Source organism: Ostrea edulis, chromosome 5 (genome assembly GCF_947568905.1).
Source record: "Ostrea edulis chromosome 5, xbOstEdul1.1, whole genome shotgun sequence".
In the NCBI taxonomy this organism is placed as follows: Eukaryota; Metazoa; Mollusca; class Bivalvia; order Ostreida; family Ostreidae; genus Ostrea; species Ostrea edulis.
Window position 1 is genome coordinate 77,035,799 of NC_079168.1, and position 20,293 is coordinate 77,056,091.

The 20,293-nt window shown below is 34.9% G+C and overlaps 1 protein-coding gene across 1 annotated transcript in view; it reads left to right on the plus strand.

The window, feature by feature from the left end:
- The first annotated feature begins 2,116 nt into the window (after positions 1 to 2,116).
- The window catches only part of LOC125652250 (uncharacterized), a 31,685-nt gene continuing 13,508 nt past the window's right edge, over positions 2,117 to 20,293 (plus strand). Inside the window, exons 1-2 of the mRNA XM_048881297.2 lie at positions 2,117 to 2,819; positions 19,174 to 19,399. Of these exons, the coding sequence (XP_048737254.1) occupies positions 2,626 to 2,819; positions 19,174 to 19,399 (420 nt within the window). The 5' untranslated portion in view covers positions 2,117 to 2,625. The remainder of the gene's footprint in view (positions 2,820 to 19,173; positions 19,400 to 20,293) is intronic.

The following is a 20,293-nucleotide window of genomic DNA, read 5'->3' on the forward strand; positions in this document are numbered from 1 at the left end:
TTACACTACTCCAGTCTGCTCGAAAATGTCATCTTCATTGTTTACGTTTCCAGTTGGTAAAGTTTTCGCCTTTGATATATATTCAAATTGTTACAATAGCCATTTCCTTATGAATGCGATCCATTTGAGGAGAATGTGCGTATGAATCTTGATATATATGGAACTTATATTTTAAAGGCTAATAATTATGACAGAAATGAAAGTAGAATTTAAATATAAGAAATGAATTTCATTTTTGAAAAATCAATGAGGGTATGAACTGCAACGCTTCACGCCAGCATACTTCATGAAGCGCGTTGAATATGAAAGTTTTACGTATTTTCAAAAATGAAATTCGTTTCTTAAATATGCATTGAATTAATCAAAAATGTTCACGCCCAGTGTATTATGCTAACAATTCTTGCCATTTTGAAGAAACTGACAATTAAGACAAAACTATTGAGAGTGAAATGAATTAGTTCAGATCATTATAGTAAGGTTATGTATTTTTAAAATGAAATTTACAATATATGAAAATTAAATCACAAAATGTTGAACAATTTTAAGAACGAGTTGTAAAGTATATCATGCATGACTTGAAGAACATACTCTTTAGGAAAGGTACCCGTACGTGTAATTATTTTAGCGGTATTTTTTTAAGCGGCTTTGCGATGAAACAAGGGCGCTAATTTATAATTGCGCTAAAACATGGAATTCCCTATACATGGAAGAAGCGCTGTCGGTAAATCAATGCTTACGCCAAATAGTGCACCAGCTTCGAATTCGCCCAATTTTAGATATGCTGAAATAAGTACACATAAACCCTGCGATAAGATCTAAAGCCGCAAAGCAATACAACGATTTGAAAATTAAAATATGAAAACTTGAATGTCTAATCCGTCCCCTCGGATGGCAATTACCACATGTCCACGGATTGCCAGATCCGAAGACAGGAATTACCAACTAGAGGGAATGGATTGCTAAATTCGACGGAACGCAGAACTTCCCACATGTTTTGATAGATGTAGCGCCCTTCTTAACTTCACACATACGTGTGTATATGTAATGGGTGGTAGTATATGCAAGATTTACAAAATGTCATACTCATGACATTTTTAAAGAACAGGACTAAAAACTGTGAATCTAAACCTTCTTTAGGAGAACATGAAAAAATAAAGGACTAAATTTTAAGCTGTATGCACTCAAACAGTTTTCTGTTTCCCCATACCGCATTGATTGGCCAGTCAGAGCATTGACGTTCGGCGAAGGAAGCAATATGACGTAAACAAATGTTGAGATATTACCACTGAAAATATATGAGGTCAGAGCGTTGATATTTATCTAGGATGTCTAAATCTAAGGGGAGAGGTTTAAGGTTTTCCATATTAAATCAAGAAAAGATATCGGGTGGTCGAATCATCTCAAAGAAAGTGTGTTCCACTTGTACTTATGAAGTGCATAACCTTTTCTTACACACACACACACACACACACACACACACACACACACACACACACATATATATATATATATATATATATATATATATATATATATATATATATATATATATATATATATATATATATATATTTCAGTTGACTGTATGAAAAGTGAAGATAAAGAGCAGTGATCAATCTCATAAATCCCAAAAAGAATACAAAATTAAGAGTAGGGCAAACACGCACCCCTGAACACATCAGAGGTGGAATCAGGTGCCTAGGAGGAGTAAGCATCCCCTGCTGACCGGAGATACCCGTCGTGAGCTCTCTTATCTTGACCATGTGTCTTATGTATGAAGATTTACTGTACCATATACACAGTCTATAAAGAAGCATTTGCTCTGAAACTACTCGATCAAACAATTGATGGACGGGTAGTTACCCTTAGTTAGAAAACTATATATTTCCGGGAGTATTAATGTAATGCAATATTGTTTAAGGTCTTAAAATCTTAGACACAATTTGTTAGAGACGTAAATTGTGTAATATACATTTGACATTTCAATTAGATGACTCATATCTAAACATCAAGCATTATGTCCGGTCTTATCAGCGTCATCGCTCTATCAATATACTGCACCATATATCATTTTTATGTATCAGAAAGTTATGCCAAACAAAATGTTCTACAATCGCAAAATCAATGAACCAGTGGCGACCATATAACGAAATAACGTTAGGTATAGACGTGTTTGAAATTTGGGGAGCATTGGCTGCCATTCCCTTTTTTTTTTTTTTTTCTTTTTTTGTATATATATAATCGACATAGATTCCGTTCTTCAATAAAGTGCATTGTGTCTGTATTTCAGTATAGCCCAATGGTAATATACAATTGAGGCCGTCTGTTATTGGGAATTTTCCTGTTATCACACACAATAAAACGTTGTTCCTCCTGATAGTAGAATATCAGATAGTTAAGGCACTCGCGCTGACTCTTCAGGGCAGAAGAGGAAATCTCTGTAGCACGCCAAAAGCCGCCCGAACACTGACCATTTCCTGCCAGCGTCTGTGCTTATGAAGATCCACCGGATATAATTAAACACAAAGGTGTAAATCAAAGCAAGGTGATCAAAAGACAACGTGATGAGATACCTAGTAACTATTTAATGATTAATTCAGGGTATCATGAACAAAACTGCCCATAATGGGTTGTTTGCTTTCCCGCGAAAAACCTCCAATTGATTCCCGGAAAACGAACACGTTGGAAATAGAGATACAGTCCCACAATAACGGAATGGGCGACCCGGAATTCACGGAGGTACAGAAACAGTTGGTGAAAACCACGTGGGATGTTGTCAGGGATGATATTTCTAAAGTCGGAGTTATTACTTTCCTCAGGTTTGTCAGTTATATTTATGATTTTTTGTTGTTGAAAATTTGTTTTGTTTCTTTGGGTTTTTTTTATTATTATTATTTCTTTAACGCCATATTTGCGATACAGTCGAGTTCACAGAGCCAGACGTTTGTTTACAATATGCATGTACATATACATGTACTTACCCTTATAAATCTTACTATAGGTTTATATTCTACCTGTGCGTATGGGCTCCGGAACACCGTGGGTTTGACATTAAGATACTGGGGGTGCACGTCATTTGATAAAACATCAAAAAAGAAGACAGTAAATGAGTCATCTGGGGTAGAGGAATCTACACAGATTGTATCGGCGGAGTTTCAGAATGAAATGTTTCAGAGTATGATTAAGTTTATCCAATATTATCCATTAACAAATATCAAGGAAAGAAACGTACAATTTCAAGGATAAATGGTTTGCTAGTATTTCTTTGCTCAAGAGTCTTGGCTGCATTAAGCGTGATTACGTTAATTCATTACACAGTCAATCATTGGCGCTGGCTGGTGTTTCCAAAGATAAGAATAAAACAAACAGGGATCGTGTTTTTCCTGTCCTTTAGTAGGTTTTGTCAGGGAGCTCTTGTTTCTAAGTCATATATATGTATACAGTTCAGTGAATGATTTCTTTCCTTTTTTTCTCTCTGATCATCAAAACGTTTTCCTGGTAGTATTTACAGTGTACTTGTCCCCTATCGTGCCCACGGAGTCGAAGATCCGCAGGATTTTTTTTTTAACACAACGCAGATGCATCCAATCACACGCTGATTTTACATTAATAACGATGTTAACTGGAAGTCAGCGGTTGTTAGAAATATTACTCAATGTTTATTAAAGCTTTACTAGAGCCGTATGAATATCAGGAAAGAGATTTAACGGTACAGACGGACAAATGATGACGCTATCGTTTCTAAACTAACATGGATTATATATCTGCTATCTAGAATGGAGTTCTATAATAACTAATGCAAAGTAAACTATTCAATTCTATCCCAAATAAAAGAAGTCACCAGTAACACGGTCACGTGGTCAGCACCCTGCTCGTTTCAGGGAGAGAACATGTCAGAACCACGGATCGTGTTTTGAAACTATTTTCATACATTTACATATTCACTCCGTTTTACCATTAGAATTTTTACTGTAACTAACACTTAATATCAAGTAAACTTTCAACTTTCGAATTGGGCTATTTACTGCGTATGAATATATTTGACCTAAATATACAACGCGGGTCGAGTAGTAAAATGCAAATTAAAATGATCAAAATGAAGATATAAGAAATGTCTTTCAGCTTTTGAAAGTTTATGAGATATCTGTTGAACCTCTTCATACCGGCGTATATTTCATATGTACTTACAAAAACTGAAAGGCATTTCTTAATTATATCTCTATTAGATAGTAATTAACATCAACATCTTTAGCAGGTGTGTAGAAAAGGGGCCGACAACGATCAAATTCATGTTTGAGAATTCGTTAGGTCATCTCATCTTCTAGATGCAATGGTATGTGGATAAAAATCGGATATATTTGCCATTAATTCATGCATATAATGGATGGACAGCATATTTGCAAAAGTCATCTACCTTTTTAACCCTTACTCTGAATAATATACAATAATGGTCAAACTAAGTCATATATAGGTAAAATTTACTTCTACATATGCATTTACACATCATGTGCATAGTACATTTTCATATTGGACTATATTTTCGAAGACGAATTTAAATTGTACAGGTCATCCTCATTAATACGAAGTGCAAAGGAAAATGAATTGACAAATAAATATACGAGATCTTTTCTCGTACTCCGGGGATAATTATCTCGTATTTCCGAGAAAAGGTATCGCAATTACAAGTTAATTTTCTCGTTATCGCGAGATCATATGAAGTTGACATAAATAACATGACAAATTGTAACCATGCATGGAATGGCTTTGTCTTCATGGATCAGCAAGAAAGACTTTGTGAAAATTTTGTCTATATCATTGGAGATGACAAAACAGTATGATGTGACAGTGCTTATAGCATTATATAGCATATAAAGGCATTCCATGTCATCAGAATCTGTGAAAAAGTAATCCATAATTAAACAATGTTAGTACAAGGCGAACCATCACGTGATAACTGAATGAAAAAGTCTGTTGGATCTAAACTAACTAACTAACTAAATAATAATATGAAACATCACGTTTTTAGAATAAAAAGAAGCAAGATATCTGAATGCATTGTAGAAATGACGGGGTGTATTTGTGCCATAAAATTACGTCACACTTTCTTGCCATTTCCAAGGATTCTGGAAGCCATGCCTCACTGATACATGAAGACAATGAAATGACATCACACTACGCCTGGTGACAATTTGTCAGATTATTGATTATTTTGAGGTTATGATCTGATATGCAACCTTATATCATCTTGTAATTACGGAATCTTATTTTCGTAATGACGAAAATTTATCTCGTAATTACGGAACCAATATGTTTTTATGATACTAATAGGCTTTTGTAATAAAAAAAATTAAGACACAAAAAAGTCAAATCTATCGATTGCAAACGAGGGAATCTATTTTTGCGGACATACATGTAATATTCATATGCTAATTTCAGTGGCGATATATGAAATGCTTGTAACTGACCTGTCAATAGGAAATCTATTATATGATGGCTCTAACGTCTGTAAATTGTACGTGTTCCGAAATTGAATAAGTTTTATTGTCCCACATTATCAAGAAACCAAAGGGATATTAAATCTCGTTCATCCGCCATTCTGTCCACACACAATAAGTTTGTAAAATCACTACTGATTCATATTCCGTCTCTCAACAGAAACTTAAATGAATCGATGCCTCAGACAAAAATTGCAGAGATTGTTATCATCAATAAAGTGATACTATATTCATAAATTGGGATCTCATGATATTGCAATACATGGAAGTTGGACTGAATTTTTTTTATTCTTAATGCAAATTTGTTTTTGCTACTTTATATCAATAAACTCCGAAAACTCTATTACACGTACACCTATTGTTTTCGAGAATTGATGTTCATGAAGAAAATCCAAACGATCAGACTTACTTACTTAGGCCTGTCGTTCCGTGAGGAACATAGGTCATCGACGACAGTCTTCCAACGAACACGATTCTGGGCTGCTTTTGCAGCGTCGTGCCAGGTCTTGTCCTGTGCTTTTAATTCTACTTCTGAGTCACGCCTCCGGGTGTTTCTTGGACGTCCCCTCTTTCTTTTGCCATGCGGGTTCCAGGTCAGGACCTGGCGTGTGGTGCTAGAAGGTGGCTTCTATAGGGTGTGTCCAATCCAGGAAGGAGAAAAAGATCAGACTACCGCGATTCAAACATGAGAATAAAGTAGATTATGTTGTACAAATATTTAGAGTTAGCTGTAGAATTGCAGGTCTTTAGAAAAGGAAAACTTGGAATGCTCTTGAGAGCTACAGGCTCACTTGTTAAAACTCCTCGATTTACGACTATCTTCATAGCATGATTCAGGTGTTATATCTGTCTTTTTACATCGTCATCTCAAAATAGTCGCACCGTAAATAGAACGTTTTTGTGACGGTCGGATCTGTTACTCTCTGGAATATCCTATCCCCCGAGAGCTACAATTCTGCAACTAATATTATAATAGATCATGACACCCTAACTAAAAATGTTTCAAATTATATCGGATGTGTTATTTCTATCTGAGAGCATTAAAATACCCTCCTGAATTGCGTATTCCTGCATATATATATATATATATATATATATATATATATATATATTTGCTTTTTCGTCCTTAATATCATAATTTATAAATGACAACTAATTATTCAATAAATCAAACACTTTGTGAAAAATGAGCTGCCACGTTATTATATTGGATGTGTTATTTCTTTGCTATCTGAAAGCATTAAAATACCCTCCTGAATTGCGTATTCCTGTATATATTTTTTTGTTGTTGTTGCTTTTTCGTCCTTAATATCATAATTTATAAATGACAACTAATTATTCAATAAATCAAACACTTTGTGAAAAATGAGCTGCCACGTTACTAACCTCTGAAGTGTCGGAACTCATTCGATAACTTGTAAGGAAAAGTCATTTCAAATATACGACATTAGTGTGTTGTCCATCTTGATGTTCAAATTGGGGGTGTTTTTTATTTTGTCTGAGGTTAGTTTCGTGACTGGCCTGGACAACACGCCACCGTATTCAGATTTATTGTAAAGAAATTCTGTGTAAGCGTTAATACGATCTTCAGACTACCACAGCAGATACCAAAAGGAACGAGACTCGGCCTGAGATAACGAAGTCAGTGACGAGAAAAAGTAATGAAAAGTTGCTACGAAATGTCTTGGGGATTACAAAAAAGACCAAAAATGTAATGGAATTCTGCATAAAGCTGGTAAATTGAAGTCATATTAATTCCTGGTGTTTTAAAATAGAGATAAGCTTATTGGTGCACATGGGTTCCAATATTGTCACCATGGCCACAGGGGCGAGAAAAAGAGATCTGAGAGATATCAAAGTCAGCGAGGATGGTAACTTGATTCTGTGATGAGCAGTGTGATCTGAGCAGTTATTGAAATATTGGCATATGACGGGTAATTATTCGTCTCCCTGGGTCTGGTCATTGTTTGATCCTACATCTAACCAAATAGATGGAAATATATCAATTTGTAGAATTGTAGGATTGTTACACTAAGATTTACCTCTAGGTCTGATTCTTTGGTGCTTTTGGTTTATGCTTCTTATCTATGCATGACTTCTCTGTGGTTGAAATTCTAGTTACTCTGTCTTTGATGTCCTACTAGGCTGATTTTTCTTTAAGTAAGATAATTTGTTTAGGATAAATGGTAGACAAGGAATTGACTTATACATGGATCATCTGTAAGTGTTCGCTATTCGACGTCATAGATGAGGTTAGATTTTGATTCAAATGTTTAAAGTTGGTGAATTCTATTGGGAATTACGAATACTGAAGGTGTTTTGTTCAATATATCGACCTGTTGATCATAATGATTAATTCATTATGTAGTTGAAAGTTAAAAAGTTCCTTAATGTTCTCAAACCTGACTACGTGGTACAATTTTATTGGAACCTGTCACATGTTTTAAATGAACACATTTGCTCGAAATAAGCTGACATCTAACCATCTAAAATCAGCTGGAAGTAAATCGATGACTTTTCTCAGACTGTGTATGAATGTGTTGGCATTTCAAAATAAATGGAATAATTACATTAGATACAGGAAAAGTTAACAGCATATTGTGAGGCAATATAGAAATTAGCATACAATGGGGGTGGTGGTGGTATTTGAAAAGCACAAGATTTCTACTCAACGAGGGAAATATTTTTTTTTGAAAAATATTTTGTTTGCAAGTACATTACATTTTACACAACTCATTGGTTTCAAACACGACAACATGCATATTATCCAACAGAGCAGAATGTGATTTATTTATCTATTCTTATCATGAGAACATACTATAATCGGACTGTAGTAATGGTTTCTTGGGTACTCTGTGACAATCTACCTAAGCAATCTTTGATGTAGAAAATAATAAGGGATTGCTGTAACATTTTTACAACATCATGCAAACATTATACATTTATTGCATCATATTAAATGAAATATACATGAACCGTTTTAACACACACACACACACACACAAACACACTGAAAAAAACATACCCCGACGACAAAGTCCGCGGGAAATATATTTTTCGAGGGTGAATAAAACTTCCGATGTCCCGAAAATGTTTGCAATAGATTGTTTATTATACCAAATTAATATTCATTTTCGAATATTCATGAGCAACATAATTCTAGACTTGGAGATCTTTTGACTGTGACGTCACAATGTTATGTTAGAAGTTGCTGGAGAGTTTCCGGAAAAGACAGGGGAATACCATACTTATCGTTATCAGTCACATGACCAAAAATTGGGGTATATTGATATAAGATATTTTGAGAAGCTATTTGAATTTTACCTTTACGGACAACATTTTAGCAATACTATAGGTTTAACAAATTGTAGACAATAAATATTATGTTGATTAAGTAGCTGTGTATCCTTTTAATGCCATTTGAAAGACGAGGTACACTGTTAAATACAAACGACACCTAATCCTTTCTTAGCCTAGTGAATAGGATGCTGACTTCGCAACCGGAAAATGCCGAGTTCGATTCTCAATTCCGACGCCGCATCAACCCCAAGACCTTTCGCATGGATGGTGACTGTCTGGCATTAGAGGTGAACGCCACGGGTCAGTGGAATTTGACCTTAAAAACGGAGGTCTCCTAAAACCTCCTCATTGCAGCAGCCTAGAGCGCCATGCATAGGTCGACATTGATTTAAGACGTTGAATTCTCCTTATGAGTGAAAAATTCTTGATTTGAATGTTAGAAAACATACAAAAACTATCGTAGAAACATGTAGCAATGACCTATCAAAGTGTTGACCTTGAAATTCAACTTTACCCGCATATTAAGTCTTTATCTTGTATTGTATAATGCGTGCAAAATTCGTTTCCGGTCACTTTCACAGTTTATTGTTTTAAATTGTTTTCGCGTTTTTAAATTTCACGGTTTATCTGTGCTTTAGATATGCATATAAACGCCATCAAATTTTCACGGTTTTGGTCTCCAGTGAAAATAACGAAATTAAAATTCAATGAAAATTGAGTCGTATACAGAAATCCAATACGTATAATAAGTTAAATTTCATCATTCATACGTCACAGAAATCCAATACGTATGATAAGTTAAATTTCATCATTCATACGTCACAGAAATCCAATACGTATGATAAGTTAAATTTCATCATTCATACGTCACAGAAATCCAATACGTATAATAAGTTAAATTTCATCATTCATACGTCACAGAAATCCAATACGTATAATAAGTTAAATTTCATCATTCATACGTCACAGAAATCCAGTACGTATGATAAGTTACATTTCATCATTCATACGTTACAGAAATCCAATACATATAATAAGTTACATTTCGTCATTCATACGTCACAGAAATCCAATACGTATAATAAGTTAAATTTCATCATTCATACGTCACAGAAATCCAGTACGTATGATAAGTTACATTTCATCATTCATACGTCCCAGAAATCCAGTACGTATGATAAGTTACATTTCATCATTCATACGTCACAGAAATCCAGTACATATAATAAGTTACATTTCGTCATTTATACGTCACAGAAATCCAATACGTATAATAAGTTAAATTCCATCATTCATACGTCCCAGAAATCCAATACGTATGATAATTAAATTTCATCATTCATACGTCACAGAAATCCAATACGTATGATAAGTTACATTTCATCATTCATACGTCACAGAAATCCAGTACATATAATAAGTTACATTTCATCATTCATACGTCACAGAAATCCAATACGTATGATAAGTTAAATTTCATCATTCATACGACACATAAATCCAGTACATATAATAAGTTAAATTTTCACCATTCATACGTCTTTGACCCAGTCTTTAACACACAGTGGTATTATTTCTTTTACTTAGCAAAACATGATATCGACATATCTTGTATAGTTTAAAAATATGGTCAAGGTTGAAGTTGCAGACAAACAGCTGGATCTTTCGATCCGATGACATAATGATGAAACCATACATACAAAAATTCATATATTGCATGATTAGTTGCCATTCTGTTACAAATTATATTCAAGTTACATATAAATGCATTGTATCTGTGTAATTTATCCAAAAAAAATCATTTCGCAGAAATGTATAATGTTAATCATCTTTTGTGGCTACGTTTTCTATAATTGTGTTAGTTTATTTATCATTTTTCCTGCTTTCCTTGAATTTTTGAGATCTTACACTGTGAAAATGTTCAAACCTAGGATTGTTATATCTGTATAGCAATTAGCAATTTGTAGGTTTGTTGCAATCTTATATTTGTAACATTTACGTAATAAATTATTCAGATGTCCATTTCCGGGAAACTAATAATCCTTTTAAACTTCTGTGGATGTTTTATAATACGAGTATGTATACATACAATTTTTCATGGTTTTGATGTAACGGTACCAATCGGATCACGCGCTCGTATTTTTCCGTAACCATTTGCGGTTACGGAAATAGCCGAGTAGTTACGATTGGTAACGGTACATGTAACCTGTGATTCTCAGAGGTTAAAGGTTTTGCAATTAAATTTCATAGCAGTCTAATAGACACTATTTACCTACATGGCTCACATGGCTGGCGTACCTGTGGGTGCACATACCGGATTCGGATGTTGCATCTGTCCTGCGTTTCCCGGATTATGTTTAACTTTATTTTAGTGTTCTTCAAACTCGCCAAACTCCGTGCAGTGTCAATTCTCCGGGACTACTTTCCGCTACGAATAATGATATTGGAGTTGTAGCGTAACGGAATATACTGAGCTGACCGGAGCTTGCAAACTCGCATGGTTGTGGATGCAAACAGCCACTAATAATTTAGATGCAGGGTTTGACCTACTTTTTCCGGGTGATCATATTAATAACTTTTCCGGATGAGTGATCATGTTAATAAGGTCATTACGCAGTAACTACATATTCTGAAAAACTATTCTACCAACTACAAAGGTATATCAATTACTTCAAATGTAGGAAAACTTTTCAATAGAATAATCCATACTAGGCTACTTGAATTTGTCAACTCTACGTCACTGATAAGCGAAAATCAAATTGGTTTCAAAGAAAATTGTAGAACATCAGACCACTTGTTCTCTGTGAAAACAATAATTGACCATTACAAAAAACAAAATATATGCGGCTTTTATTTATCTTAGAAAAGCATTTGACACTGTATGTAGATTAGGTTTATTTTATAAACTCCTTGAATCTAATATTTCCCAAAAATTGTTTAATATTAATTCGATTTTTCATGTATAGTAACACAATGAGTAGAATCAAATTTTCAGATGGTTTAAGTGATGTAATCAATTCTGAATGTGGTGTCAAACAAGGGGATGTCTTAAGCCCCATACTCTTCAATGTATTTATCGATGGTATTGTCAATGACTTGAAAAATGGAAATTGTGATCCTGTACAATTAACAATGTTAATGTAAATTGTCTGTTATATGCTGATGATATTGTAATCTTTTCTGAAAGCAAAAGTGGTTTACAAACCAGCCTTGATATTCTCAGTAACTACATGTATTGTTCAAATTGGAAACTGTATGTCAATGTAGATGAATCTAAAGTTTTAATATTTAACTCGAATGGCAAACATCAAGGCAATGAACGTACTATTAATGGCAATACAACGCAAATTGTACCAAAATACTGCTATTTAGGTGCTGTGATGAAATGTAATGGGAGGTTTAACTTAGCAGCAACTGTACTTATTGAAAAAGTTAGAAAGGCATGTTTTAAAATGAAAAGAATTATTGGTATTGATAACCCATGTAAACTTTTAGAAAAACTTTTTTGATGCTATTGTACTTCCAGTCCTTCTTTATTGTAGTGAAATATGTGGAGTGGGTCTCTCATCCAAAGATATTTCGAATATAGAAAAAAATTATTTAAAATTCATTAAAGATACATGTATCCTCAGAGTGCGCTGCAAAACATCCAATGCTGTTGTCTAGCAGAACTTTTAACTACCACTTTGGTCCAAAATTTCATTCTCAAGTATTAGGTATTGGAATCACCTGATAACTTCTGATTCTTTGGCTTTTAAACTTTACCAATCCGCAAGGGGTACATTTAAAGTGCGAAACGAAATCGAAACGAAACGAAACGAAATCTACCGAAACGAAACGAAATCTACCGAAACGAAACGAAACCCACCGAAACGAAACGAAACCTACCGAAACGAAACGAAGCAGATTGTATGATCGAACTCTTTTAATTATAATAATTAAAAATGGTATCTTAGGCCCCTGTGAAAGTTACCACATAAAATAAATAAAATTCGCCTCCCCTTTAATGTAGGCTTTCGGCTTGACTGTTACAAAGTTTTAAAAGTTGGAAAGGGGGGAGTAAGCACAAAGTACATATCCGTAGTTGATTAAATGCCATGTACAATTAGTTTCGGATCCATACATTTCAGAACCGAGGGTTACAGTTTCAGAGATCTGGGGAAACACACTATACGAGGGGTGGGGTCGCCGACGTTGGATCCGCCTTTGGGCATAGATACATTGTTTGAAGAAGCTGGTGTCTGAGAAAATTGAAAGCAGGAAGAGCTCTTAACCTCTTATTTTATCTCTAACTGCTGAGGTGCGAGTACTTTCAATAATGGAAAAACTCTATACATTTGGGATGTTGCTAAGACGGGGAATTGAAAACGAGACGGAAAACGGATTTTTTTTTAATGCAATAATATTAGGAGGAGGTCACCATTTTGTAAACTGAAAAGGCTTATGAACAAGGGGATTTTAAGCAGAAATCACAAAGAGAACGGGAGGACATATTCAGAATCCACCGTTTGATATACTACATACAAATACACAATATCCACATGTATACATATATTTGTCTTTAGAGCAAAAAATACTGAAACATGTACTTATGCCCAAAATCGGATTCAACGCCGACGACCCCATCCCTCGTTTAGTGTGTTTCCCCAGACCTCTGACCTGTGAGACTGAAACCTTCCGTTCTGAAAGTTATGGATCCGAAGCTAATTGCACATGGTATTTATGTACTTTGTGCTTACCCCCCCCCCCCCCCCCCTTTCCAACTCTTAAAACTTTGTATCAGTCAAGCCGAAAGCCTACATCAAAGGGTAGGCGAATTTTATTTATATGTGTAAACTTCAACAGGGGCCTAAGATACCATTTTCAATTATTATAATTTTAAAAAAGAGTTCGATCATACAATCTCTTTCGTTTCGTTTCGGTAGGTTTCGTTTCGGTGGGTTTCGTTTCGGTAGATTTCGTTTCGGTAGATTTCGTTTCGTTTCGATTTCGTTTCGCACTTTACAGGTACCCATCCGCAAGTGATTACAATACTTGGACTAGGAATACATTTTCTATTCTAGATAATCTGGAATTTTCTCTGGACAATGAAAGATACATGTTACAAGTATATTTTAACAGTGATATACCTAAAGTCTTAAAAATTACGGTGAAATTTATTAGAAACTGTTTTGAATACAGGGTCAATTACTTAAGACTGCATAAAAATCATGCAAACATTGATATTCAATGGGCCTTTGTCAATTATTGTCAATCAATGACAGTTAAACTTACAAACCTTTCTTCGACTGGATCCAAGATACTGATTGATTGATTGTTTTTCGTTGAGAATATTTCATTCATATTGATACATCACAAGCTGCAGGTGAAGTACCACAAATTTAGACCTATGCTTAGCGCTCAGGGCCGTAGCAGTGAGGGTTCTTTGTCATGCCTACGCCTGTCGCGACACGGGACCTTCGTATTTAAGGTCATATCTGAAAGACCCGCGATTCTCACTTTTAAATGCCGAGGGTTTGGCGAAGGAGCAATCACTACTTATTTTAACGTCTTAGTTTTCACGCGGGCATGGTAGGAGCGTAGCTGCAATAATGTAGTCCGCTCCAATTTTTTTTGGAGGGGAGAGGGCTACAACTCCTTGGGATCTCTGTAATGGTGCAAATGTGGGAGTGATTCACTCCCACCACATTTTCGATCATTCTAAACATTTGCTGACTTTCTTTATGTAAATAAAATGACATTCTATGTTTCTTAATATAAATTTACAACCTGCAAATTACGATTTGTGAGGCTCTGTTCAACTGTTTTCAGCAATTGCGATATAGGTTCCAATTTCTCAATTCATATTTGTGCAACCGTCTCGGTGGTTTAGAGGTCTAGAGGTTAGAGCGTTCGCCCCGCATGCGGAAGGCCGGAGTTCGAATCCCGGCCGCGACAGACCTAAGTCGTTAAAACAGGTAGTGACAGTTCCATCGTCAAACGCTCGGCATCAGGAAATGACCTTATAAACGAATATCCCGTGTCACAGTAGGTGTGGCACTCTAAAGAACCCTCACTGTTCAATGGCCGTAAACACCGAGCAAAGACCTAAATGTGAAGCCCTTCACCGGCCTTGCTGACGTTTCCATATGAGTGAAAAATTCTCGAGTGAAAAGTTAAACAAGATATAATCAATCAATCAATCATATTTGTGCACCATGTTTGATGTACTGAAGTTTCAACTTCTGATTGTCAAGTCATTTGCATATGCCATATAAGGTAGTATTTACATCAATGGACAAGTATGGAGGCGAAAGCTATTTCGTCGGTATTGAAAAGGTTTGAATTTAATATCAAGTTAAAAACCGAACAGCAGAGAGTAAATTCTTTCTGCAACCATATGACTTTCCTTTCTTTGTCGGAATGGCTTGAGTAACTACATTTTCGCGCTGATTGTCAATGTTTAGGTTTTTCAGTAGATCCACCTACGAGATCTCGCGATAACAAGCATAGCAGAGCAGACGAAGAATTTTGCATGTTGTACTCCTTTTGGTGTAAACAACATTTGGGACCAATACACGGAGCTTATTATCGGTTATTCATAAAATTATTTTGCACCATTACGGAGATCTTACGAAATTGTAGCCCTATCCCGAAAACGTCAGAATTTTAAAAAGTAGAATAGGGCTACATCATTGCAGCTAGGCACGAGCGCCCCTTGACCCTTGACCTCTCGGTTCTAACCACTGAGCTACCACGTACACAACTAGTCATCCGCCACTCAGAAATACGCCAAACATACGTAATCATCAAATTACTTCCTGAACATAGGGACTACCGGCTGGGTGTGTTCATTGCTGAAAGAATCAACTTTGATTTATTGATTAATTCACACACTTAGATAAAATCAAATATCTATAATTTTCAGCTTACCTACCTAAACATGTTTAACATGTCTGAAATATACGACAATATGATGCACAGGGAGAGAAGAGGGGGATAATAAACTATACAGAAATTAGAAATCTCAAAAATATAATTGTAAATCATTTGTGTTCCTCTTTCTTAAAGTATAATTTGACCCAAATCATGTTTAGAAACACAGGTGAGAACAAGAGACAATATTTTCAAATGTTTTTGATACAGATAGTTTCATCACAAATGTTTTGTTTACAAGGAAGCATTTTATACCTTCATTAATTAACTAATATTCTCCATAATACAATCCAATATCACAGAATTCCAGAATTCTTCCTATCAAATTTTATTTGCTATCACAAATTGTAGAATTCTTTGTCACGAATTCATTAATTTCATTATAACAAATTCTGAAATTCGTTATAACGATTTAAATATGTTTTATTAGGTTTCAGAACCCCATTATAACGAATTGTTTTATGTAATAACAGATTGCAAAATTTGTATAAAAAATTGATTAACGGGTAATTACGGTTCTGTGGATAAATTTTCATTCCTTTGGAACTTATATGTTTGTCTTGTGAAAAAAAAAAAATCGCAGTTTCAAAGCGATCGACCATAGTTTATACTTCAGATTAAGAGCTAGGCATCACCCATTTTATCATGTTATAAACCGATGAACCATATATCATAGGGTCCGTTTGCAGAATGATAAATGATGCGTTCACAGGATTCTTCAAAACACAAAACATAAACTTTCTTTGTGAAAAATAAAGCTTTCAGACTCAGAGTTTCAAAGATTTTTCACTCTCGATCTATCAAAATGAATGAAAAGTTCCTAAAGAAATTCTTTCAGATGTTCTCCTCCATATTTATAGATGCTTTAAACATTTTTTAATCCATTTGAGACGTCGTATTTTGGTTAACTACTGTTTATTATTTTACTTTTAGCGATTGGAATAAGCTAATAAATTCAACTTTGTGTCTTTTGATTTGTAAATATGAAATCTATCGAAATAAGAGACGTACATTGACCTAATTCTGTGTAGAAATAAGAGACATACATTGACCTAATTCTGTGTAGAAATAAGAGACATACATTGACCTAATTCTGTGTAGAAATAAGAGACATACATTGACCTAATTCTGTGTAGAAATAAGATACGTACATTGACCTAATTCTGTGTAGAAATAAGATACGTACATTGACCTAATTCTGTGTAGAAATAAGAGACGTACATTGACCTAATTCTGTGTAGAAATAAGAGACGTACATTGACCTAATTTAGAGTAGAAATAAGAGATGACATAGTGTAGAAATAAGAGAATACATTGACCTAATTCTGTGTAGAAATAAGATACGTACATTGACCTAATTCTGTGTAGAAATAAGAGACGTACATTGACCTAATTCTGTGTAGAAATAAGAGACGTACATTGACCTAATTTAGAGTAGAAATAAGAGATGACATAGTGTAGAAATAAGAGAATACATTGACCTAATTCTGTGTAGAAATAAGAGACATACATTGACCTAATTCTGTGTAGAAATAAGATACGTACATTGACCTAATTCTGTGTAGAAATAAGAGACGTACATTGACCTAATTCTGTGTAGAAATAAGAGACGTACATTGACCTAATTTTGTGTAGAAATAAGTGACGTACATTGACCTAATTCTGTGTAGAAATAAGAGACATACATTGACCTAATTCTGTGTAGAAATAAGAGACGTACATTGACCTAATTCTGTGTAGTTGTAAAATCTTTCATATCCCATCAAATGCCATTAAACCTATAAAAAAAGTAATAAAAATAAGTCATATCACAATTGTAATATTCACACAGGTTTGTGATATGGGGCTCACGGCGGGTGTGACCGGTCGACAGGGGATGCTTACTCCTCCTAGGCACCTGATCCCACCTGTGGTGTGTCCAGGGGTCCGTGTTTGCCCAACTATCTATTTTGTATTGCTTGTAGGAGTTATGAGATTGATCACTGTTCGTTATCTTCACCTTGCATTCACGATATTTCTCACAAACTCTAGTCAGATTATGCTTCGTAAGAGGCGGTCGTTAATATCACCATCTAGCGGTAAAAAAAACTTTGACCCGACCTTAATCTAGACTTTTACTTAGCCAATCGGAGTTCATGTTCGTATAGCAAGTATGCAAGTGAGTCTAACTTCTAATATGAATTAAATTGTGGATTATTTTAAGCATTTCAAAATACATAATCGGAAAGACTACATGTATTTGTTTAGAATTTTTTGCACACACCAAATACAAGGGCTTCGACATGTTGACTGAAAACAGTGAAAGAATATGAAAAATCCTTCTCAGTCTTTTTGACAGAACACCAGTACAGACCATACAGACATATCATCTTTGGTGGTGTCTGTAGTAAGTTTATTAACGTCTGCCATTGTTATGGATCAGAATAACCTCTAAACTCAGCAAAATTCAATCACAAAGTCAATTCAAACAATTGAATAAAATATACCAAAAACAAATTACTAATTTACGACAGCTATACAATATCAGTGTCCGATGCTGGTTTAAAGCCGAGCTGCATTCCCACACGAGAATGTAAATTCGGTTCAAATCCCCAATTCCCAGATGCTTAATGAATCTGAACGAATCCTTAATCCAGAGCTTAATATCACAAAATTTACAGTGTATCTATACTAAAATGAAGTTTCAAGAGCTATCCATTCTAAATAAAGTTATGGCAAAACAGTGTTACGTCATCTTTACATTGCTGATAAACATCGGTCTAAACATAGAACGTCTAGAAACTTATCTAGGTCACAGGTGTCAATCAAGTGTAAATGTATATTACACAACACCATTGAAAACGGTATATATAGTTGAAAACCCTTCCGTCTCCGGACTATGTATTACCTCTAAACAGTGATTGGCGGAATATAAAATATGGAAATTTACATTATTTTCATTGGTTTAAATGCTGTTCTTTGCAAGGAAGGTAATTTAGTATTGATCTAATGTACGTACAAGTTAATAATTTTACATGATTTTCAATCTTTAAAAAAAATGAGAAAACAAAAAGTAGAAACAATCTCGTCTAACTTATTGACTATTTGATTTGTTTAGAATACTGACTGACATTTTAATTAAGATTTAAAAGTATTTCAATGTTTTGATATATTGATTACGAATAGGTTTCTTTTCTTGCACGCCCATATACGAATAGTAAACCATCCCCCTTTCCCTATCTATGGCCTGGTCGTGTAAATCATTAAACAATTATATCCTTGTGAACAGTACGTGACTCATATTTTTAGGTGACAATGTTCACGCCTGAAAGACTAGCTGCCTTTAAAAAATACATTAATGCACATGTACTGAAAGGTATACATGTGCCCTATATTTGCATTAATTCCCAGTATCCGTGCATCTAATTCAATGTATATTATGGTTTTTTTATGTTAACTATTCGTAATTACATGTTTGCTTTAGATTGTTTGAAAAATGCCCTGATGTGCAGGACCTGTTTGTGCCTTTCCGAGGACTTACCTCGGAGGAACTACGTCATAATGTGGGGCTTAGAGAGCACGGACTCCGAGTCATGGGAACAATAGAAAAATGCATCACCCGACTCGACAAACCTGAAAAGTTAATCGCCATGCTGGAGACGCTGGGAGAAAAGCACATCATGTTCGATACAAAAGCAGAATATTTCGACGTAAGTACAAGATTTAAGTTTGAGCTTTTTAAAATAATATATTTTCATTTTACTGGAGAGAATATGATAAACTTGGTTTACAACATTTTGATAAAAATTCGAAACATGCAGTTTCGCACAATTACCTGGAATTTATTTAAGCATGTGTAACAGGAAGGAAGAAAGTGTGTGCGTTCTGGTGGGACTTTTAGTTTTTCTTCTAAATACATGTACTCAGCAATGCTTCTATCAGCAGTACTTTTGGGTCTGATTTACAATCTCGTGATATTCATTATACTTGATAATAGTCTAGGGGTGCGGAGTACTACCGTTGGTTGACAAAGGTTACCATCGGCAGATTTTTTTTTACCATTTGTGTCGTAATGGTACCAATATTTGCCAACAAAATTTCCCAATGGTCTGGAAAGAACGGAAATCACAATGTCGCAATGGCTGGCTAAAGGGAATGTGCCAAAATTAAAATCAGCATAAAAGTTCAAAATGTCCTTCGCATTCTTAACACATGCGTGAGCGGGCGGTTAAGAATCGTAAAAACGTTGACTGTATAGATATAAATCTGTTGTAATTTTCATATAATCTAAATGGAAACACCATAAAGTTTCATTTCAATGTTTCAATTTTTGGCACTTTTCCTTTCGCCAGGCTTCGAGCTTCAAGGTGGCCTCAATGACGATGAGATCGTATGTATTTTCTTTTGAAAGAGCGTATGTTGACCGGAAATAAATATATCATCATTTAGGGAAATCGTACCACAATAAACCAATAAATTCTAAGTTTAGAGTACAGAAACGGGCGTTGAACTGAGTTGGGGTACTTTTTTCCAAGATGACGGCTTTCGTCCCATGTATTGATATGATACTACTTGATGGGGATGTAATTTAAACGATGTATCAA